Here is a 24849-nt window from a genome sequence, read left to right on the forward strand (position 1 = left end):
GGTACTATGTACATAATATATTATGTATATGGTTTTATTTCTTTTTATGTCAATAATACAGTACCTAGTGTAACTGTTACTTATTTTATTAAAACACCAAACTACATTATCTGTGCATGCATACCTACCCAAATAAGTATGAAATGTATGCAATATTATGTAGATATATAGGTATATATATTTTCTTATTAACATACATACAACAGACTTACTTTTTTTCTGGAAAAAATAATCGGTAATCTGAGACTATTTGTTTTGTTACTTGTTGCTAGATATTAGTTGTTAAAGATATTAGTCACTTGTTGCTCTAAAATATAACAAATAAAAAATTGACATTGGTTTTACCCTCCAGAAATTTTTTTTCTTATAAAGCTGTTATTATATTACAAGCGGTTATTTATGAGTTCCAACTGTCTCTAAAAATCTAAACAGACAACGACGTGGGTGGTAGGTGAGCACTAAGAATATTTACATAATTGAAAAAGTAGGTACCTACTTTATGATCGGTAAATGTTTGGCGGAAGGTAGAATTGGTACCCATAATAAAGTAAGTAATAAAATATATTATCGACAGGTCCTATAAACCAGAAATCATATAAATGTGTGGGAAATTGGATGTAAAAAGTTTTTAGTAACTTAGAATTATTCGATAAAGCGGTATTCTTTTACTAAAACGTATGCCTATAAGCGGTTAAATTTATTAAGGAGTAAATAGAAATGTCTCGGGACTCATTCTATTCCTTAAACCGGGATATTCCTATAAGCGGTACTCTAATAAGCGGGTTCGACTGTACTGATAAATTAATAAATAAACCAATATCAGGCCAATGGGGAAATAAGAATCAGAAAAATTTAACAAACGAACAAATTTTTTTTTAAAAATCTTTAATTTTCAATATTCATTATTATAGCCAATATAATTGATTTGTTCGTTTAAAAAATCTACCAGTTGAGATGGTGTAACAATCTCTTCTGTAGTTTTTCCAGTAATTTTTCCTAGTCGAACCGCCAAAACATGTTTACATGTTATGGCGTCTCTTGCTTCCAAAACTTGTGATCGGAAATAATTACAATGACAAAAATTAATATTGTCGTAGAGAGTATATTGATCAGTATAAGAGATTATTTTAAATACGTTTCTAATACCATCTTGCAACTTGTACTCTATTATTTTACACTTATCTACTAATTCTGTGGCTAGAACTAATGTATCTCCGAAAAATGAGTGTAAATTTTCCAGATCTCTTTCCCCAACTAAAGAAAAAAAAAACAGCATTATTTATACGGCTGAAATAGACAAAAAAGGGTATACATTTACGAATTGTTAAGTTTTAAGACACTAGCCCCATAGATGGCATTACTCGCGTGACAGTTTTCGTGAACATTTACGTCTATTATTGTGACTGTAAAGAGATATAAGATCTTTGGAACAAATACGACCTATTCAACCTGCATAAAAAGGTTAAAGAAATGGCAGGGCTGCAAAAAAAAGAAACCACAATACAATTCTTTTAGATAAAAATGGAAATACTATGATAACGACTGAGGAAAATCTAAAACGACGGAAATAATATATACAGTCGGAAAACTGAAAGAATACCCATGAACGATCACATCAATCACTTATTTTGTATTTGCTGTCTTTTTCTATCTCAAACGTTTGTTATTTATAGAAAAAGACAGCAAATACAAAATAAGTGATTGATGTGATCGTCCATGGGTATTCCAATTCCTTCATTTTTCCGATTGTATGTAAGAGCTCTTCGACGCTGAAAGAGAAAACTTAGACATATCTTTCAAGGACAGAGAAAAAGGTGTAGAAATTACAAAGGAAGAAATATTGTATGTACTAAAGAACACCAGAAACGGAAAAGCCCGGGGCCAGATCAACTGCCTATTGATATTCTTAAAATATTAGAAAATGAGTAGGTACATGGATGCCTCGGTGAGCTTGAAACACGTTATTATCTAATTTAATATAGCTTCAACTTTTTTTGTTGGAATATCTTCTACAACTCAAAAATAGAGACAATACAAGACAACATTTAAATCCGCTAAGTGTCCCTTTTTGAAAAAAAAAAAACGAATTTTTTCCAAAAAATATAAATTTCTGAAAAGTAACATTTTACATAAATATTTTGCAATAACTATCGTTGTCATCGTTTGCAAAATGAAAGAAACGTTTATTCATATATATATATATATATATATATATATATATATATATATATATATATATATATATATATATATATATATATATCGGTTTTAAAACGTTCTCCTACGTCTTCCGATGCCTAGTCGCCATTCACTTCGGTCCATCCAAAGGTCTTCATCCAATTCTCTTTCTCTCATTTCTCGATTTATGCCTTCTCTCCAACTCAGGCGGGGTCTTCCTCTTTTTCGTCTACCATGAGGGGTCCACGTTAGGATTTGTTTCGGGAGTCGTTCTTCGGACATTCTTTGTACGTGTCCATACCATCTAAGCTGTTTGGTACTAATGTCATCTACTATTGTGTGTTTCACATTCATTATTTCCCTAATTCTGTTGTTGGTTACCCTTTCTAATCTTGATTTTCCTGCTGAGCGCCTCCAGAAATCCATTTCTGTTGCTTCAAGTTTTCTCTTGTATCTTTCTTTTATTTGCCATACTTCACTGCTGTAAGTGATTATACTCTTAACAATTGTATTGTATATTCTATGTTTGTTGTTGTTTGATATTGACTGGTCCCAGAGGATGCTATTGAGAAGGGTAATTGCTTTTCTTCCCTGGTTGTTTCTTTCTTCTATCGTCCGGTCTACGCTTCCTTCTTGTGTGATGGTCATACCAAGGTATTTATATGCGTCGCAATGTTTAATAATTTCGCCATTCCCCAGTGTAAGGTCCTGCTGTGTCCCACCGATACACATATATTCGGTCTTCTTTATGTTTATTTCCAAACCACCTTTTTTGTACTCCTCTATTAATTTCCTTGTCATATATTCTATACGTTTATTCAAACTTCTATAATAATGCTACATGAACACAGTAATATATAAATACAGGATGGGTCAACAGGTCGACTTTTATTCTTATTTTGCAATTTTTTAGCATATCTTTCATACTAGTGACGTCATCCATCAGAGCGTGACGACATAATCGATGATTTTTTTAAATGGAAATAGGGGTCGTGTGGCTGCTCATTTGAAAGGGTGTTCAATTCTCTATTCAGTAATATAAACATATAAGTATGCTAGAAAATCAAATCAAACAGATTTGCAATCCATCAAATAATAACGCTAAAAATACTGAGACAACGCCTGCGCCTCCTACCAGACAAGAATACGAGACTTATGAAGAGGAACTGGCTAAAGAAACATAATGGGTAAGGGTAAGAAACAGGCAGAAAAAAAAGGAAAATAATGAATACCTCATTTTCTCCACCTACTCTTACAAAAAATGAAGAAATAACTAATAAGCTTAAACCTAAACAAAAAAAAGTTCAACCTCCACCACCAATAATAGTGGAAGGAATTAAAGAATATAATAAATTTATCGAACTGCTCACAAAGGAAATAGTTATAAATAAATTTATAATCCAAATGGTAAATAAAGAGAACTTCAAAATTAAAGCCAACGACGAGGATACGTATCGTGGCATGACAAAAATACTACGAGAGCAAACACCACACAGTTGGTTCACATACGAAGATAAAAGAACACGACCAATTAAGGTAATAGTCAAATATCTACCGCATTCGTGCAAACCAGACAGCATAATTGAAGAATTGGCAAGGAGAGGTTTTAAAGTAGTGAATGCTATAAATAAAATTAAGTGGAGTATCAAGGAACCACTTGACATGTCCATAGTGACTTTTGACAACAGCGAAGATATAAATAAAATACATAGTATACAGTATACAGCATATACTACAATGTAAAGTCGAAATCCAACCTTTTAAATCCTCCCAATTAATATCTCAATGCAAAAATTGCCAGGCATATGGGCATACCCAAAAATTTTGCGCCAGAGAAGCGAGATGTGTCAAATGCACAGGGAAGCATCATACTAAGGAGTGTATCAAACCAAAAGATGTCAAACCTAAATGCGTACACTGTAGACAAGAGCACCCAGCTAACTATCGTGGCTGTAAACTGGCTATTGAACTACAAAACATGAGGAATAGAGCAATAGATAAAAAAAGGGTGGTTAATAAACATCCTTCAGTAAGCAGACAAGTTAATGAAAATCTAACATTTGCCAATGCAGTAAACAACGAAAAGGAAAGTCGCAAAAAGGAAGAACGAACTAATAATATCGAACAAAGTCTGCAACTCATATTAGCGAAGCTAGAAAATCAAGAACAAATCATTACAACACTGGATGAGAGGCTAAAAAGATTAGAATATAGTGCCAAAGGAGCTATACCTAAATCGAAACAATTTTAATTCAATTAAGGTACATACTAGTGTGGAACGCAAATGGACTCCTGAACCACCAACAGGATATTCAATTAGTTCTACAGACAGAAAATATAGATGTATGTCTCATCTCAGAGACACATTTTACTAAACACTCATTCTATCATGCGATTCATCCTGATAATAATGCAAAAGGAGGAAGTGCAGTGATAATTAAAGAAAATTAACATTACGAAGAAGCTAACTACGTAACAGAAAAAGTGCAGTTAACTGCAGTAACACTTAGAACTCTCAGATACCCACTGATAGTGGCAGCAATCTATAGTCCTCCGAAACATGCAATAAGTAAGGAGGAATATATTGACCTCTTTAATGAGTCGCGAAATAGATGTATAGTAGGAGGCGATTATAATGCTAAAAAGACCCACTGGGGCTCAAGGTTAACCACGACAAAAGGCAGAGAACTTTTAAAAGCTGTGAATGAATACGGAGCCATAACCTTATCAACAGGGAAGCCAACTTATTGGCCAACAGATCCTAACAAGATACCTAACCTAATTGATTTTTTCATAACCAAAAATATATCGCAAAATTACCTGCAAATAGACGAATGTCATAAATTATGTTCTGACCATACAGCAATAACACTAACACTAAGCGAAAACATAATATATAAAGAAAATAACCCTTCGCTAACTAATAAGTACACCGACTGGATAAGCTTCAGACAAATGCTAGAAGAAACAATTAATTTAAACGTTTCTCTTAGAACCGTAAAAGACATTGAAAAAGAAGTTGACCAATTCAATAAAGACATCCAAAGAATATCTTGGGAATGTACTCCAGACATCAAGACGCCTAAAAGGATGCAACTACCCGGCAGAAATTAGAACGCTGGTATGTATATGAAAAACGGAAAGCAAGACGAAAATGGTTCCAAAGTAGAGCTCCTCAAGATAAAACAATTGTAAATAATCTCACCCAACAACTAAAAAGAGAGATAAAAGAATTTAAAGAAGAATCCATTAGGACATACTTAAACAACCTAACGAATGATAGATCCACAGAACACTCACTATGGAAGGCAACCAAAGGATTAAAAAGACCAATGATGCAAATACAACCCATAAAAAAAGAAGACGGCACTTGGGCTAGAAGCAGCGAACAAAAAGCAGAATGCTTTGCTACACATCTAGAGAAAATATTTCAACCGCATCAACAACAACAAGAAGAAGAAACATTACAGAGCAACCATTTATTAGACGATGCTAAGCGGATTTAAATTTTTCTTGTATTGTCTATTTTTGAGTTGTAGAAGATATTCCAACAAAAAAAGTTGAAGCTATATTAAATTAGATAATAAAGTGTTTCAAGCTCACTGTGATGTCCTACTAAAGCTCTTTAATGAAATTTATCCGTCAGGTGACATACCCAATGAATGGTTGAACTCAGACATTTGTCTCTCAAAAAGGAAAAATGCTAGAGAATGCACTGACCACCGCACCATAAGCCTGATGTCTCATACACTTAAAATGTTCTTAACCTTTAACTACCCTCGCATCAAGTTATAGCATAACTACACGTGTGGCATACTTTATACGCCACGACAAAATACACTTAAAAACAGCGGATTTGTTTATTTTTTTGTGAAAAAATACACTTAGTTGTTTGTTATAAACCTTATTGGGCATCAGTGAATACTTGGAGTTCCTTCTCAGTAAGCCAGTTGGAATTTATAACTGGAATAACTGGATTCCATGATAAATAAAATTACTAATACAAAATTTTTTGAAATGTGATTTTTTACAGGAGAAAAAGTATTGTTTATAAAGAAAATATATTTTGTGCCATAGTGACTAAAAAACAATTGAAATATGTACTTATATTACGACTTATATTAATATAATCGTGACGTATATTGTCCACCACCGGAAACAACAAATAATAAACTGTAAATTATGATCTTCCCAGAACGCTGATTATAACGAAACTAAAACCAAATTGCAAAGCACATTCCAGTGATAGGTTAGAGAGATACACAAGGTCAAAAATTAAATTTTTGAATATATTTGCAGTAGAATTCTTATATCTGGCGTACAAAATACGCCAGCGTGTGTAGTTAAAGATCATTCATACACGTATTTACTGAACACTTGATATCATTCATAAATTATGCACATCTACACCATGCCCAATCGATAAATTATCATAGAGCGGTATCACAACTGACTACCAGACTACCATGTGGCTGCAGTACAACGGGTTCACAACAGAGGGCTTCCAAGAAAAAAAAAACAACTGACTACAGTGAGATTTCTGCTGCATTACCCAATGCCGAGGTGTAACTGTGTAACACTCCCATAACTGCCTGGGGCTACCTAACTGAGAGGTTCCCTCTACTTCAAAGGAAACAAAAAAATATAATACATAAACATAATTTAAGATTTGAAAATAACTTACAAGATCCTCTTTCTTTGTAACACCTGTCAACATCAGATAAATAATCAAAAGCTAATTTTGGGATAAAACTAATAGATTCAAAATCCATTACTATTATTATTTTTATTCTCTACTTATTTCTTCTAATGTTACTGCAAAGAATTTGGTTTCTGTTTACTTTTACTTGTACATGTGCATTTCCTATATTAACCTCACTTTTTTGTTTACATGTTACATGTCATAATGGAAATGTCTAATGTTACTCATGCAGGTAAATTAAATATTTTTGTTTTATTATTAAAATGTAATATTATTATTACATATTATATCTATCACAGATTTGTATAGGTATTCAAATATCAGATGTTTAATTTAACTCATCTAAAAAATTAATACACTCATTAATACAGTTTTAAATGTCCAGATATTTTGTCCAAATCACTTTTCGGTGCTGGGCCTATGGCAATTACAGTTCTAGTTCCAGGGGCAACTTGAGTTTGTCCAGCATCTCTTACAATACTTGTTAACACATTAAGTTCCTTTGCTCTTTTATGTAATGCAAGTAACTCTTCTTCACTGTCAACACGAACAGCAATTTTTGTGCCACCTAAAATAAAATCAAAATTAATTTAATGCAAGTTTTTTGTAAAAATAATTTGAAATTATGCCCCAGTGAATTAAAATTGAACACAGTTAAAGCTTATTATAAAGCCTTACCTTAAAATAAATATTATAAAGACAAAGTGGATGGTAGTTGGAAAGATTGATATAGATCAATGCTTTCTGTTTTCTGTTAATGGAGAGGAGATAACAGGTACACCATTTTAAATACCTTGGCAGCTAGTTAAATGTAAATTCTGACTCTGTTAAGAGATAATAACCAGGAAATATTACTTAAGGCTTTTATCACCTGGAAACCAGTTCTAATGAACAGAAACCTGTTGATGAATATTTACAAGGTCCTGAAATGTTATGTGTGGTATATCTTATTGTATGGTTGTGAGACATGGACGATAAAAACACAATGCTAAACAAATTAGAAGCATTTGAATTGTGGTTCTATCGAAGAATCCTAAAATATCATGGGTTTCGCACACTTCCAATGAAGATGTTCTTCAAATGATGAATTCAGAAAGTCTGCTCATAAACATAATAAAGAGAAAAAATATAATACTTCAGCCATATAATTAGGACCTAAAAGTTAAGGGAAAGAGATGGATTGGTTGAAAGAAACTTTCAGGGTTGCGTATTATTAGACAATGGTATAATGCCACAGTAGAAGACTTATTTCACTCAGCAGCCGATAGAGAAAGGTTTCAAGAACTCCTAAATATGATGACGACCAACGTCTGAATACAGACACGGCATCTAACGAAGAAGAAATCTTACTAATTGTAGGAATTTACCGTATCTTAGCCAGAGTGGTAATATTTTAGGTCGCTCCTTTTGAGTTTTTGCATATGCTGCTACAGCTGCGTGTCCACACTGGGCTGCTACTTTTCCTTTTTGCATTTTCAAGTCATTTCTAACGCCCAATATGAGCCGATATTCATCTTTTGCATCTCCAAACTGAAATTACATATATTTCATTCATCGTTATAAATTTAATTTGATTTAAACATTGCACAACATTTTATAATTTCTAAATTCTAGATTTCCTAACCTCATAACGTTCCTCCATTCCATTTTTCCAAACTTCTTGCTTAGGCTTGTTCTTACATCTTAGAATAAAAAAGGCATAAGTTGCTCCCATTCCCACGAAGGTACCAGCAGTGAAAATTGTCAAGGTATTGCTCGCTATAATTCCCATTTTTATTTTTTTTTTTATATTTTTTACTTTTTAAAACAGTTTTGGCGATGGCGATGATGGCTAATATTCCACATTCCGTTCTCGTTCCATTCCACGAATCTACAGATTCATTTCTCCCAACGCACCGCGACAGAGAGCATATTTAGCCAATAAAAAAAATGTGTTCCCATAATACAAGGCCAGAAATTGAAATTTGGCAACAGTGAATAGAGGGCGTATCAAATTATCCGTGTTGTATAAAATATGCACTCTGTATTCTGATTGATACCATGATACCAGTGGTGTCATGGTGCCGGAACGGGGTTCCGGCACTGGTTAAGAAAAAAAAAATAGAGAATTTAGGTTTTGTAAATAAAATATTTTGAATTAAGCAAATGCATAGGTATACATTTTAAAATATGCAAACGTAACTTGTATTAAAAAAACATAGAGTAATATTTTACTTGTAAAAAAGTTAAGGAAAGTGCGTTACGGCACTGCTAATTTTGTCATGACACTACCACAGCATAGAAAACGCAACAGCAGTGACACACTAGTAGGCGGGAAAAGTTCGCGCACTATTACTGCGCAGATCGTCGGCCATTTTGTGCGTAGTACCAGACAATGTAGAAAATCGACAGTGTTGCCGATTTGTACATAATTATCAGATTTACTCAACTTTTATGACATTCATATTTTTTAACATAATTTTATACGTATGCCTGTGGGAATTATGTCAATAATTGGGACATAACACAAAATATTGACGATGAATGGCGATTGTATTGTTAATCTTTTGCATAAATTCCAGAAATTATTCAAAAAGAATCTCTTACGGGTAATAAAGTTGGTGACATCGGCAACACTGATGAACCAACACATCACATCACCACTGAGATGTACTACGCGAAAAATGGCGACCCTGTACTTTTCAACTTCAAAGGCGGCATCAGGGAGTGTCCTTGCTGGTTTCGTTTATTATGCTGTGATACTACTGATAGTTGATGGTTGATACCATGATACTAAAAATAACATATTATAAGGTTTGTTCTAGCAAACAGTCAAACTAGTCAGAAACCATCAGCAAACAGTTTGGTCAGTGAGAGAACATAATACAGTCACCAGTGCTATCCCCTCTACTCGCGCTGGTCGATAAAAGTGTAAAGGCCGCGTCCCACCATCAAATAGTGACAGTGACGTGGAGTGACGTCACATCCTGAGTGTTCATTGTGGATGAAATTTTTTAATTTTAAATAAAGTACAAACAAGTTAGACAACTCAATACAAAAAATTTGATCAAACTAGACTGATAGTGAGAGCACATATTTTTAGAATTTCAAAAAAACTGCAATTGTGACGTCACTTTGACGTACTTACGGAGTTTGCTCAAACTGTTTGATCAAATTATTTGATGGTGAGACGCGGCCTTAAAGGCCCCGTCTCACCATCAAATCATTGACAGTTATTTGATCAAACTTGACAGTCAAACTTGACTAGTGACACAAACTATACATACTAACTGTCACTTTGTGTCACTAACTGTCAAGTTTGATCAAATAACTGTCAATTATTTGATGGTGAGACGGGGCCTTAAGATGAATGAATTTCAATACTAACTGCGCTAACGTAAGCGGGTTCAAACCTCAATAGAAACTTTTATTTATTTATTTTTTTTTTTATACATTTTATGATTGTAAGTATATTTATTATATTTTTTTTCAGAAAATACCTATTTAGTTAAAATTTTTTCCGACAATTATTGTTCAGAAATCATTTGTGGAATTTTTCAATGTGTTTCTGTGTGTTTTATTCTTTTATTTTTTTAATTTTTGGTATTGTTTTAATAAAAAATTTTGAAAAGTAGTAAGTATTAAAATTAGTTTACTATTTAAACAAAATATAAATAAACTGTTTAAAGTATATTAATTTCGTAATTTTTTTATAAAAACGACTGACCTAAACTTCATCTCAGATGGAGTTTCAAATATGGTGGTAGCTGTATATTTACTATACTGGAATGGGGTTTGTTTAACAGGAAGGCACTATGTACTCATAACTTCTTTATTTGGTTAAACTAATACCGTATAAATGTATTCAGTTGATAGGTGACATTATTCTGCTCTAACGGCAGCAACCTCTCAAACCTAACTAACTAATTCGACTGACCCACTAATCTCAAATATGATCGTGTTCCCTTATTTATCAAATACTTCGTTTTGTAAATATGTTTGTATATATTCTCGTTAGTGTGTCAAAATGAATAATCACAACCTTGTTGAGTAAGCAAAACGTGGACTTTAGCTAAGGTGTTCTACTTTGCAATTATTATAACAAATATGTGTAATGTTTATTGTTTTATAAATAAATATCTGACGAATACTTTAATTAATTTAAGGATTTCTAAAATATCTAAATAATGAGATAAATCCCATTATATCATCCCCCTTAGAAAAGAAAATTTTCTGAGCCATGTACCGTGGTTCCTTTTTCCTCCCCGAAGAGAAGAAAATTTTCTTATTATCGTTGTTCTGAAGCTATTTCCTTGTGGCATTTTTATAATTACGTATTTTTTATGGGAAATAAGCCACAATTTTATCATTAAATATTCTTATTATCATCATCAACTGACTACGTTATATGTATAGATTTATACAAATTTTTACAAAAAAAATATATAAACAAAATTTACAAATATATACAATTTATTTCACTAATTATCAAACATCGTCTATTCTTAGTTAATTCTTTTCTTGTGACTCGCGAAAATCTATACTTAGAAATTGTATTTTATACTTTACTTTAATTTCAGAGGTTTAAAAAAAATTACAACTCCTTCATTTGAACTTACTTGTTAATTCTACTTCTTTACTAGACCATTAAAACAAATCTTTTGATGTTCTCCAATTTTTAATATTCTTCTATTAGAAATTATCTCTTTTTTTCTTCTTCTTCTTGTCTGGTACTTCACAATAACTACATATTTCTTCATTTTCTTTATACCTAGTACTTTCTTCATCGTGTACTATTAAACAAAAATCTTCTTCTTCTTCATATTTCTTCATTATTTCTTTATCATTTACTTTATATTTCATATATCTTCCTTCCTATATTTGTATTATTTTCATAGTTCTTCATTTATATCATTTGCTTCATAAATTCTTCATTTTCTAACCCTTACCTACTTTGGTGGGTAGTTTTTCGCAACTTTATATCCTTGCATTTGCTTTTGCCGGTCCTTTTGCACGTCCTTAGTCGTGAGAAGGTTTGTTCCAAAAAGACAAAATGGATACTTGTGCACTTAAAAAAATCTTCTACATCTTGCATCCCTAAATTCCTGTCTGAACCTAGTGCTCCCCCTTAGTTGAGAATAGGATTACTTCAAAACAAAAACTGGGTATGCTAAAATCTTCGAACTTAAATTTGTACTTTTTCCTTGACAAGAGTCTGTTTTTTTATTGTTTAGCGTCTAGATAGTCTCAAATCAATTATGGTTTTACTATATAAAAATCAGTTACCTCATTAATTCGTCATCATAAAACACCAAATCATATTTATACCAAAATTTGACCGATATTTACAAAAAAATTGAAATAAAAAAGTCGGTATCAAAAAAAATTTTAGCATTCAATTATGAAAAAAATCGAAAGAAAGTGTAAATAAAAATAGACCATATTCTGTTAAAAAAAATATCATGAAAATCTCCTATAAACATAAAGAAAATTTCAGCTTGCAATTGCTGAGTAATTAATATTAAGTCTGGACGTCCATTAAAATATTTACATAAAAGCTACTAATGAGAAAAACCTACAATAGCTAAATAGTTAATCTAAATTTTTGTTACTAATAGCTAAATATAAGTTCAGTTTCTTCACGCGGTACGTCACAAAAATAATCTCTATTTCTTTAATTGAAATACAGTCTTACATGGCCTCATTCGAATTAAATAAGTATATTGTCTATATTATATAAATTTAAAGTTATTTTATATATGTATTATACTAATAATTATGTTACTTGAAGCCCTATAAAGTATTCTTCTTAAATAGTCCTTTTTACTGTAGGTACTAAGGTACTGTAACTTTTTGTACTGCAGGTACAAAATTCTCTTCAATTATTCTATTTTTCCAGATCTTTAGACATTAATCTTCTTCAAATTATCCTTAATACTTGTCTTTCTCTAGGGTAACTTTTAAGTCTTAATATTTAATCTTCTTTTGTCTTTTTCCTCCGATGGGATTTTCTTTTCCTTTATAAACTCCGTTACTTCAACATATTTTTATAACTTGTTTTGTCTTTATTTTTCTTCTTATATCTGTTCATCATCATTTCTTAACTGACTTTCTTTTCGTCACAAATCATTGTATAAAAATAATTCACTCTCTCACGAGGAAATTCGTTTACTCAATAAAAATTCCATATGCCATTATGGTAGTAGTTGTGGGCTCTCTCACGAGGACGAATTTTATTAGTCCTATGTACGTGGTATAATCATACTCCTTGTATATAAAAATTATTTCTTTTCCATAGTCATTTTTAATTTTTCCTTTTTAGGATATGTTTCTATGTCTTGTCCTGTTTATCATAAGTAAAAATCTTTGCATTTACGTGCATTTCTCAACAAAAATTTCCATTGATTGAGACATTTCCGTCTCCAATATAAGTCCTTTATGCTGGATTTTCCAATTTCTCCATCATCTTAAAATACTTTCTTTTATCTTTCCTTATTTATAAACATATTGTTCGAATACTAATATCTTATATTTTCAGGTTGATTTTATTTATCATAATAACTTTCTTCGTAAAAATTGTCGCTTTAGCGAATTCCTATGTAAGTAGTTTATTCGTTTCAATTTTCAATGTCAAACACGTCATATCATCATAATATTATACTCGAAGTACTTAGTTTAAAAATAGTAAATACTGTTATAAACAAAATAAGTTCCGTATGCAAAAAGTGCAGAAAAAGCAGAAATGCATCAATCAAAATAAACTTATTTACGTACTCGTATGGTTAAAAATAATTATATTATTTCTTATTTTTTTTATACCATGTAAAATATAAGAATTGTTATATTATTTCTATTAAAATAAAACTATCGATTAAGATTATCTAGGTATATATGATATGTAATTCTCAAAAAAAATCTTCTAAATTAGTGAAATACTTCTAAAACTTAATAATATACGAACAATTTTTACCTAATTTAATTATATTTAAGTGAAAATTAATAATTCTAGTTCTTCTTAATGATTATATTTATATTATATTAATAAAAAAAAATTCATATCTGTGAGACTGTATATGCAATTTAAAAAATAGCTAAAAAGTTACTCACGATTAGGTACACATTTGTCCACTAGATATTGTCCATTTCCTTGCCATGTGTCATCTTGACGCTGGGCGTGGCCCCATGTCTCCAAACCTTCGTCCATGTCGACGTCTACCATTTGAACTCCCTTATCGTTGGTCTCTCCAGCTCCATATAGTCTCTATTCCATCTAACGATACCAATTAGAATGGGGATTGGTACTTTACCCCAAATTTTCTTCGTTTCCTCCAGTTTTTTGCCATATTTGTTCCTGTTGTCTACCTGCCTCAGAAGTCCAGTCCGTCTCTCAGGTCGCCATATGGTGGTTACTGGATATTTACTATTTTTTTTTTTTTTTTTTTTTTTGGAGGTCGTCTGACATATGTCTCCGATGGCACTGCAGCCTCATGGGCTTATTGTGCCAACCATCCTACCTTTTATGTCACCCAATCCACAAGCTTGGTTCCACGTACCAAATTGTACATCCCTAGCATGGGTTGGGTGGCATATTCTGCTGGACTTAATTTTGGTTGTCCATAAATAGCCTGCCTTTTGTGATCCAAAGCCTCACACTCGTACAGTACATGATGTGCTGTTTCAGTTCCCCTATTGCACAGTCTGCAGTTAAGGTTCCCTTCGTACAGCCCAATTCTATTCAGGTGTCCTTTTAGGGCACAGTGACCCGTGAGAAGACCTGTAATTATGCGGAGCTGACTCCTATGTAATTTTATTAGTTCCTCAGCTCTCCGTTTTGAGGGTTCCCTTATTAAGGGCCTCCCGTGTCGCTGACCAGGTACGTTCCCCCAGTATTCTTTGTGTTTGTTTTTGACCCATTCCCTGACTTGTCCCCTAATTATTGTTTTAGGTACTCCTAGAGCAGGTTCTGGGCCAAAATATAAAGTTGATGAACCGTTCCTTGCCAGCTCATCTGCTTTCTCATTACCGTCTATCCCGGTGTGTCCTGGCACCCAGAATAGAGTTACACTATTTCTTTCGGCCAGTTCTTCCAGTTCTTGCCGGCATTCCCATACCAGCCTTGACGTCACTTTCGGGCTCATTAGTGCCTTCAGTGATGCTTGGCTGTCTGTGAGTATATTGATCCGTCTATTTTCATAGGCCCTCAAGTTGTTCATTGCGACACACTGCAGAATTGCGTACATTTCCGCTTGAAACACAGTTGTGTATGTTCCTAGTGAGAAACTGAGTCCTACATTCTCTGTTTCACTAAAAATACCGGCTCCAGTGCCTTCATCGGTTTTTGATCCGTCTGTATACCAGATCGATCCTCTGATTTTGCTACTGATGCTGTTCCATTCCCTTCGGTCATTGATTTCTATTCCGAAGTTCCTATTAAATGTGTATTTTGGTACCATGTGGTCAGTGTATGTATCAGATATACTTACCCCACCATAGTTCCAAATCTGATTATGGCCAAGGTTCTCGTATTTATCCCTTGGTTTTCCTTGCAGCCTGTATGCTCCCATCCTCGCTTCCCCTTTGATAAATATATCAAGAGGGGGTAGGTCTAACAGGGTTTCCAGTGCCGCCGTCGGTGTTGTTTTTATTGCTCCCGTTATTCCCAAGCATGCAAGTCTTTGTATCCTGCTTATCTTGTTTATAGCGGTTCTTTGCTGCATCTTTGTCCACCATACCAAGGATGCATATGTTATCATGGGTCTCACTATCGTTGTATATGTCCAGTACGCCATTTTCGGACAGAGTCCCCATGTTTTTCCATGTGTGCGTCTGGTCAGCATTAATGTCGCCTCCGCTCTTTTAATTACTCTTTCAAGCTGTCGGTTCCAGGTAAGTTCTGGGTCCAGTATAACCCCTAGATACTTTACCTCTTTAGACAGCTCCAATTGTTCACCATTAAGGATCAGAGGCCCTAAGTCCTCCAGCTTCCTTCTTCTGGTGAACGCAATTGTGACTGTTTTGGAAGGACTGACTCTCAGCCCTTCTTCCTCAGTCCATTTGGTGACAATATTAAGGGCCTGTTGCATGCGTTCCCTTACTATGTTTTGGAATTTTCCCTGAACAAGGACTACCAAGTCGTCTGCATAGCCCAGGGTTTCATGGCCGTTCAATTCCAGGGACTCAAGCAAATCGTCCATGACAAGGTTCCATATTAGCGGGGACAGAACACCTCCCTGCGGACACCCTCGTCGGACCTGGGCGATAATGCTCTCCCCTAGAATGGACGTATATACGAGTCTCTGTTGTAGCATGTGGTCTATCCACTTGCAACAAATTTCATCGATCCCTTTTCTCCTCGATGCTCTTGAGATTGTTTCTAAGGATATGTTATTGAACGCTCCTTCTATGTCCAAAAAGGTCGCTAATAGTACCTCTTTGTGCTTGAGAGCATATTCAGCTTTTTCTACAAGCTGATGTAATGCTGTCTCTGTTGACATTCCTGCTCTATATGCATACTGGTTCTTATGTATCGGTCTGTTTTCCAATACGCCATCCCGTATATGCCTATCTAGCAGTTTTTCTAGCGTCTTAAGCAGAAAAAGACATAAGACTTATTGGTCTCAGAGACTTTGCCCCATCCTGTCCAGTTTTTCCAGGTTTTGGTATAAAAGTTACTCTGATCATTCTCCATGCCTTTGGAATATATCCTAGAGCCAAACTGCTCCGAAGCACTGTACATATTCTATTTGCCAGAAGGTCGGATCCCTTCTGCAACAGTACTGGATAAATCCCATCTAATCCTGGCGATTTATAAGGTTCGAATGAGTGTAGTGCCCATTTTACTTTTTCCCCAGTTACTACTTTCTTTGCTGCCTGCCATTTCTCCTTGGATGCCCACAGAGGGGTATCTAGTTCTGATTTCTGGCAGTTCTCCAAAGTTAAGTCTGTAACTTGGGAACCGGGGAAGTGGACTTTCAGCAGTTCTCTAATAGTTCCTTCCCCTGTTTCTGTGTACTCTCCGTTTTCTGTTTGGAGAGTATATATCGGGCTCTGAGGTCCTTTTGAGAGAATCTTATGGAGTCTGGCGTATTCTGGAGTTCTTTCTATATCCTCACAGTACCTTCTCCATGATTCTCTTTTCTGCTTCCTCAGAGTTTTATTGTACTCAGTTAGGGCCTTTCTGTATTAATCCCAACTGATATTCTTGTTCATTGCGTTGTTGAATTTTTTACGAACTTTCCTTCTTAATTCTTTAAGTCCCTCATTCCACCAGGGCACTTTCCTGTTGGATTCCTTATTGATTGAAGGACAGTTGTCATTATACGCCGAGATGATTGTGTCTTGCAGCTGCTCCACAACCATTTCGAGGTCTGTTGTATTTCTTATCGTATCCTTAGTCTGTTTTAAACTATATTCCAGGTCTGCTTTATAAGCCTCCCAGTTAGTTTTCCTAGGGTTACGATAGGTTTCTAGGGTACATGTTTTTTCCCCTACTTCAAATTGTATGTGTCTGTGATCCGAGCAACTCGCATCATCAGACACACGCCAATTTGTAATTTTATTGCTAACGTAGTTGGTGGCTATCGTTATGTCTATGACCTCCTTTCGAGCCCTAGTCACAAAAGTCGGTTTATTACCTGAATTTATTATGTTCAGCTCGTTTTCCATGACAAATTCGAGTATAGATTCACCTCTTACATTCGTGTTCGTACTTCCCCACGTTGTATGATGTGCATTAGCATCACAGCCGATGATCAGCTGGGTTCTGGATCCCCTGCAGTCTCTTACCAGCTGCTCCACTTCCTTAGTTGGAGGAGAACCAGGTGCATCATATGGAAGGTACGCCGATGCGAGCGTAATCGCTCTTGACACCCTTCCCTTCCCCGGCCTTATCTTGACTGCCGTCAAGTCTCTAAAACAAAAATTTGTTAACGGCAGTATGTTAAATTTCTTTTTGATAATAATGCAGGTTCGAGGGACCTCGGAGGTTCTGTCATATATGAGTTCCCCTCCAACTCCCCCTAACCCCATAATATTTCCCCTGTTCACCTAGGGTTCCTGAATAAGGGCCACATCGAATTCCCTTTTTGCAGCCGTAAGGGCAGCCGAAGCAGCCTTACTGTGCTGCAAGTTAATTTGAAGGATTCTGATTCTCCCCTCCATCTTTTGCTCCAAGGACTCTAAAGATGACCATTCCGAGTCTGTAATAAGCTCGGAAACGGTTCCTCTCGAGGGCCCTGAAGGACACTTCGTCTATAGAGAAGGCCAGGAGTACTCCTTCCTTCTCTACTTTTTTTGTTTGGAAGGAGCCACCCTCCCACTCTTAATTCTGGGTTCTGTTGCCCCAGTCGTGTTCGGATAACTCCCTCTTCTTGTGTCTGGCCTGGTATAAACACAAGAACTTTGGGTCTTTTGGGAAGATCTTTGGATTCGACAGCCGTCAAATCCGCGTTCTCCCACAAACGGCCCAGCCGTTCCACTGCACCTACCAGCCAGTTTTTGGTGTGTTCATTAGCGGGGGTAATCCATAAGACGCCTCCGCTAAAGGTAGTTCTGGCGAACTGCAGTGGATTACTGCTCCCCGAAGGAGCTTCATCCATTGCATCCGCAATCCTACTCTGGATCAGGTCAGCTTGAGCCTGATCCAGTGTTACCTCCGGATGTCGTCGATCTATGATCGCCATCCTGAGTCTTTGTGCGGCCTCTGTATAAGAGTCAGCAGGTCTGGGAGCCTGCTTCGTCTTTTTGGAGACCTGGGGTGGTGTAGCAGAGTACTCTCGGGGTCTCTTCTTACTTTCTTTATCGGGTCCTTTGTCTGTCCCGATAGCAGGTCTAGAAGAGCCCTCTTTCCTCTGCATCCTTTTCCGTGGTCGTTGTTCCCACGTCCCTTCTGCCATTTTTCTTTCCTTTGTCTGTTTCCTCTTCTGAGCCCCAGACAAACGTTTTTTGTCTGACAGGTCCATTCTTTCAGCCCCTGTCGTGATTGTATCAGCGGTTCCTTGAGTTCCCGCTGATGCTTCACTGTCGTGTTCTATTGTGTCCACGACAGTGCTTGAGCTGGAGGACTCGTCCGAGTCCGAGATCACTCCAGCCTCTTTTTTTTTATTTTGTTTTTGTTGGTCCATGTTTTATCCCACTGATATTTACTATACTGGAATGGGGTTTGTTTAACAGGAAGGCACTATGTACTCATAACTTCTTTATTTGGTTAAACTAATACCGTATAAATGTATTCAGTTGATAGGTGACATTATTCTGCTCTAACGGCAGCAACCTCTCAAACCTAACTAACTAATTCGACCAGTGTTCCCAAACGAAAAAAAATAAAATCGGTAAAATGATGTCAAAAATTCGTTAGAATGTGGAGCCAAATCGGTAGTAGCTTTGTTCGCACAGTCCATGACTGGTTTTTGACTTATGCGCATGCGCAGTCCGTTTTCAAGCGCTTGAAAACGGAAATGCGCATGCGCTTCAGTCAGAAACCAATCGTGGATTGTCTTCACAAACAAAGCTAACTATAATATTAGTAATGCTGAAAATGAGAAGTTGGCATTGCTGGCTTGTTGACAACTTGACAAGTAACAGTAATGAAGTTGGAAAATACAAGATTACTCTGTTGCCAGATTTTCTTTTAGTGCATATTATGGTCAGGATTCGTTTTGTCATGTTCATTTTACACTAGTAAAAATTGTTTGTGTCTTATTTCTTCTCAGATTTAGGAATAAGTAAAGATTTCTATCTGAATATAAAATTAGGTAGAATTCCAGTATATTTCGTTAGATCGGTAGCAATGCGTCGAAATCGTTAGATCTACCGAATTTTCGGTAGGTTTGGGAACACTGAATTCGACTGACCCACTAATCTCAAATATGATCGTGTTCCCTTATTTATCAAATACTTCGTTTTGTAAATATGTTTGTATATATTCTCGTTAGTGTGTCAAAATGAATAATCACAACCTTGTTGAGTAAGCAAAACGTGGACTTTAGCTAAGGTGTTCTACTTTGCAATTATTATAACAAATATGTGTAATGTTTATTGTTTTATAAATAAATATCTGACGAATACTTTAATTAATTTAAGGATTTCTAAAATATCTAAATAATGAGATAAATCCCATTATACAAATTTGTAACTTTATGCGGCAACACTGTCGAACTGTTTAATGGACCATGATAGTGTGACGTCAAAACGTCAAAATTTTTCCAAACACGTTGTGTCTAGGGTATACGCTAGCGTGTACGCAAATAAAAAAGTTAGGTAGAATTAAACGTCATAACAAATATTTTTCTCTCAAACAAACACTAAACATATCAAAATAGCGTGTATCAAAATATACAGTCACTGCCCACGCTAAATAGTCACTAGCTTGATGAAGTTTAACTATTTTCAGTTTTAACTGATTTCAATTCGGGACTGCACGCTGGGGTTTGTTTTGGTTGGATCGGGGAGAGCAGCATATGTGCCTCCTGATGAGAGACTAATAAGTTTCGAAACCGGTAGGGGTGCTTGCAGCACTCTCTGATTGGACTGGAATATGGTTCGGCTGTATTTTCGTTTTGCAACGAAATTGAAAATGGTTATTCATTTTTGATTTACATTTACTCTGTGTGGAGTATGAAGGGAACCAGTCTCGTTGGAACTTTACCGCGCTGAGCAGATGTGACGTGAATTGTAAATTGTAGAATTCCCTCATCTTCCTTAGTCTCAGCATCCGTATGGCTTGCAAATTGTAGAAGCCTCGGAGGTGTAACCAGAGAAGGTTCCCATTGTTTTCATTCTGGTGGGATATGTTGTATGCCATTAGAGTGAAAACTTAGTCTTTTGCTAGCAGTTGCCGCTAGGGCATCTATGCCATTTCGTTCGTTGCAATTCGGGACTGCACGCTGGGGTTTGTTTTGGTTGGATCGGGGAGAGCAGCATATGTGCCTCCTGATGAGAGACTAATAAGTTTCGAAACCGGTAGGGGTGCTTGCAGCACTCTCTGATTGGACTGGAATATGGTTCGGCTGTATTTTCGTTTTGCAACGAAATTGAAAATGGTTATTCATTTTTGATTTACATTTACTCTGTGTGGAGTATGAAGGGAACCAGTCTCGTTGGAACTTTACCGCGCTGAGCAGATGTGACGTGAATTGTAAATTGTAGAATTCCCTCATCTTCCTTAGTCTCAGCATCCGTATGGCTTGCAAATTGTAGAAGCCTCGGAGGTGTAACCAGAGAAGGTTCCCATTGTTTTCATTCTGGTGGGATATGTTGTATGCCATTAGAGTGAAAACTTAGTCTTTTGCTAGCAGTTGCCGCTAGGGCATCTATGCCATTTCGTTCGTTGCAATTCGGGACTGCACGCTGGGGTTTGTTTTGGTTGGATCGGGGAGAGCAGCATATGTGCCTCCTGATGAGAGACTAATAAGTTTCGAAACCGGTAGGGGTGCTTGCAGCACTCTCTGATTGGACTGGAATATGGTTCGGCTGTATTTTCGTTTTGCAACGAAATTGAAAATGGTTATTCATTTTTGATTTACATTTACTCTGTGTGGAGTATGAAGGGAACCAGTCTCGTTGGAACTTTACCGCGCTGAGCAGATGTGACGTGAATTGTAAATTGTAGAATTCCCTCATCTTCCTTAGTCTCAGCATCCGTATGGCTTGCAAATTGTAGAAGCCTCGGAGGTGTAACCAGAGAAGGTTCCCATTGTTTTCATTCTGGTGGGATATGTTGTATGCCATTAGAGTGAAAACTTAGTCTTTTGCTAGCAGTTGCCGCTAGGGCATCTATGCCATTTCGTTCGTTGCAATTCGGGACTGCACGCTGGGGTTTGTTTTGGTTGGATCGGGGAGAGCAGCATATGTGCCTCCTGATGAGAGACTAATAAGTTTCGAAACCGGTAGGGGTGCTTGCAGCACTCTCTGATTGGACTGGAATATGGTTCGGCTGTATTTTCGTTTTGCAACGAAATTGAAAATGGTTATTCATTTTTGTTTAACTATTTTATTTGCGTACATTTTAGCGTGTACCTAGACACAACGTGTTTGGAAAACTTTTTTTGACGTTTTGACGTCACGACTATCACGGTCTGAGGGCTATAAATATAAATGAATGGGGTTCAAACAAAAAGGGGACTTCCAAGAAATTTTCATAAATTCACTTTTTGTTATTGTTGCGTTCTATACACGTACACAGATCGTTTTCAACAAAAAGGGGACTTCTGCGTCTATTCTAAGCTATATTGAATATGCGGATAAAATTTCTCTAACTGCAAAAAAGGGGACATTTACAACAGAAGTATAACGAAAAATAGCCGAAGAAGTGACAGTTTTGCCTTCACAACGCGAGTTTACTCTGAAACACGCCCATTAATGGCATCCAAAGTTGAAAACATCAAAAAAATGCACAGATTCATCGACGATGGCAATATCCCATTTTTGAGGGAAATAGCAGAATGGCCTACTGTTCAACAAGTTGATAATTAATACTATGGACTATTTTCTATTCCTTTCTTTATGTTACATGTTGATAATGGCAAATATAGGTGATTTCTGGCAAGTAGTGTTTATCTAATTGAATTATTCCTAATAATTTTTGTTTTTATTACAGTTAACTGCAAAAAGGGGACTTCTACACAACATTGAAATGTGAATATTTTACAATTATAATTAAAATTATTTACCACTTATTTACATAATTATGTATACAGCTATATTGAACATGTATACCAAGTTTTCCGTTTCTAAGAGATTTGGTTACATAATTATTTAGTTTTTACCTTCTCCCCTTTTGTCCCCTTTTTGCAGTTAGCAATTCTGTGGTTTTAGAGTGAATATTGAAGTATATTTATAAATAGGCCTCTATTAAACAGTTCGACAGTGTTGCCGCATAAAGTTTGAGTTACAGATTTGAAACAACTGCATCTGAGATGGAGTTTAGGCACAGTATACAGGGTGTCCCGGAAAATAGTGCGTTCCTTTAAGGTATGGAGAGAATACACAATTTGGAACAAAAAAGTCCTATACCATTTTTTTTTCTAAAGTTAACCGTTTCCAAAAAAAAGTTAACATTGTTTTCCATATACCTGTATTTTAATGTTTGGAAATTTTAATAAACTGGCAACATCGTACGCACTACGGAATAATAACATAATAAGAACTCGTTTGTGATTGTGATTAACAGTATTTAAAATAACCCAACCTAATACATAGTAGATAATACTTATGTATTTACTATTTGTTTACTAAAATTATTTTCTTTTGAAATGTATTGAAATACCTATTGCATAATTTTAAACGAATTACACATCCTTTAACATAAAAACACATCTTTTAATTGAACTAGTATTATGTATTTAGTAAGGTTTAAATGGGTTGAATGCTGAGTATTGCTGAGGGCTTTAACTGAATTACATAGTTTTAATAGTTTACAGTGGAACTTAAATACACCAGATAATGTCTCAGTAATTTGTTTACTTGTGAACTGAAATAACTAAGACCCGTTTGCCATTATACTAATTTCAGTACTGATTTCAGTACTAAAAATATTGGTTAGTTGCGCGAGTCGATTTAGTATGAAAAAGTCAGTTTGTGCCAAGTTTGTGTTTGCAACTATCCGAATTGTAATCAGCATATAGGCATGCGCTCTACCTACTAAATTTACATGAGCTTTACTCAAGGTTCATAGATAGGAGCTTTACTAATTGAGATTGCAAGTTGCAAGCCATTAACTTATTAACAATAAAAGATAGGAAGAAGTATTTTTGCAAAACTGGCAAACTTGGCTTTTATTTCTGCTATTAGAGATATATCCACACCTAGTTTGGCTAATTCTGCCTTTATTTCTTCCAAAACTTTAATTCGTGCGTTCCTATTCTATAGAGAGGGTGCTTTGGCACATACAAACATTGATCATTGATTCGATTTGTAAAACTCTATTAATGTTTCAATCTGCCTTTTTCTCCACATGTTGAAAGTTGAAATCACTATTATTATGTACCTATAAAAAAAACAAAAGTACCTAATATACAATACAACCTCACTTTTTAATATTGTGTCAATTTCAGTACAAGAAATTAGAACATGTTTTAATTTTTAGTACTAAATCGGCGCGCGCATCTAATTTGTAGATACAATATTTTTAGTACTAATTTCAGTACTAAATTTAGCATAGTGGCAAGCGGACCTAAGTTGTACTTACTTGAAAATAATTATTATACCGAGTAGATGTTTCAAGTAACCTTTCACAAACACCATAATACACTCACTATTCGAAAACATTTTCGGCATTGACACTAAACAGGATTCTTTAAAAGTATCTGTTTACTATCTATCTTCTATCTATTTATTTACATGGGACTGTCTATGCTTAAATTTGCGTACCGCACATAGTTGTCAGATTTAAATTTGCCTACCAAAATACATTTTAATTTTTTGGTCAAACGGTTGCATTTAGAAAAAAATGTTATAAGAGTTTTTTGTTCTACATGGTGCCTTCTACCTATACCTTTAAGGAACGCACTATTTTCCGGGACACCCTGTATAGCTTTATACAACAATTAAGCAAAAAAACTGTGGTTTAGGTCTAGGCCAGTGATGTGGGAGAGAGGGGATATGACATAAGAGATTCTCTCGTGTTTACTAAATGGGACCACTTGATTTGACACTTTTGGGAAAGGCAATATGGCGGCGGGTAGGTTTTTTATGTTATACGTGGAATATAATATGTTGTTAATTAATTATTAAAATTATTAATTATATATATATATATATATATATATATATATATATATATATATATATATATATATATTATATAATATAATACCATTTTATAATTATATACTTTATATAGAACAGAATATACTGCTAAAGAGTTGTTCCGCCATATTGCCTTCCTTATTTATCCCGTGAAAGCGATCCCATCTACTTCACCTCATGTCACATCCCCTCCCACCCACATCATTGGTCTAGGTAGGTCAATCGTTTTTATAAAAAAAAAGAAG

General features: G+C 35.2%; 2 protein-coding genes across 2 annotated transcripts; both read right to left on the bottom strand.

Moving 5' to 3' along the window:
* Positions 1 to 868: 868 nt before the first annotated feature.
* LOC126881885 (uncharacterized) lies at positions 869 to 7036 on the bottom strand. Its single transcript, XM_050646533.1, has 2 exons — positions 6863 to 7036; positions 869 to 1254 (listed from the first exon to the last, which is right to left on the bottom strand). Exons 1-2 carry the CDS (start codon positions 6948 to 6950, stop codon positions 893 to 895), a joined length of 450 nt encoding a protein of 149 aa, XP_050502490.1. The 5' UTR covers positions 6951 to 7036; the 3' UTR covers positions 869 to 892.
* Positions 7037 to 7113: 77 nt separating this feature from the next.
* On the bottom strand, positions 7114 to 8771 carry LOC126881884 (peptidyl-tRNA hydrolase 2, mitochondrial-like). Its single transcript, XM_050646532.1, has 3 exons — positions 8505 to 8771; positions 8248 to 8410; positions 7114 to 7448 (listed from the first exon to the last, which is right to left on the bottom strand). Exons 1-3 carry the CDS (start codon positions 8649 to 8651, stop codon positions 7243 to 7245), a joined length of 516 nt encoding a protein of 171 aa, XP_050502489.1. The 5' UTR covers positions 8652 to 8771; the 3' UTR covers positions 7114 to 7242.
* Between the last annotated feature and the right edge of the window lie 16078 nt (positions 8772 to 24849).

Source organism: Diabrotica virgifera, chromosome 3 (genome assembly GCF_917563875.1).
Source record: "Diabrotica virgifera virgifera chromosome 3, PGI_DIABVI_V3a".
Lineage (NCBI taxonomy): Eukaryota > Metazoa > Arthropoda > Insecta > Coleoptera > Chrysomelidae > Diabrotica > Diabrotica virgifera.

Coding starts and splice junctions, on each gene's coding strand:
- LOC126881884 (XM_050646532.1), bottom strand. CDS start 8,651: ATGGGAATTATAGCGAGCAATACCTTGACAATTTTCACTGCTGGTACC. Junction 8,411..8,504: donor GAATGGAGGAACGTTATGAG/GTTAGGAAATCT, acceptor ATGTAATTTCAG/TTTGGAGATGCAAAAGATGA. Junction 7,449..8,247: donor ACCACTCTGGCTAAGATACG/GTAAATTCCTAC, acceptor ATTTTATTTTAG/GTGGCACAAAAATTGCTGTT.
- LOC126881885 (XM_050646533.1), bottom strand. CDS start 6,950: ATGGATTTTGAATCTATTAGTTTTATCCCAAAATTAGCTTTTGATTAT. Junction 1,255..6,862: donor TTACAAAGAAAGAGGATCTT/GTAAGTTATTTT, acceptor TTTTTTCTTTAG/TTGGGGAAAGAGATCTGGAA.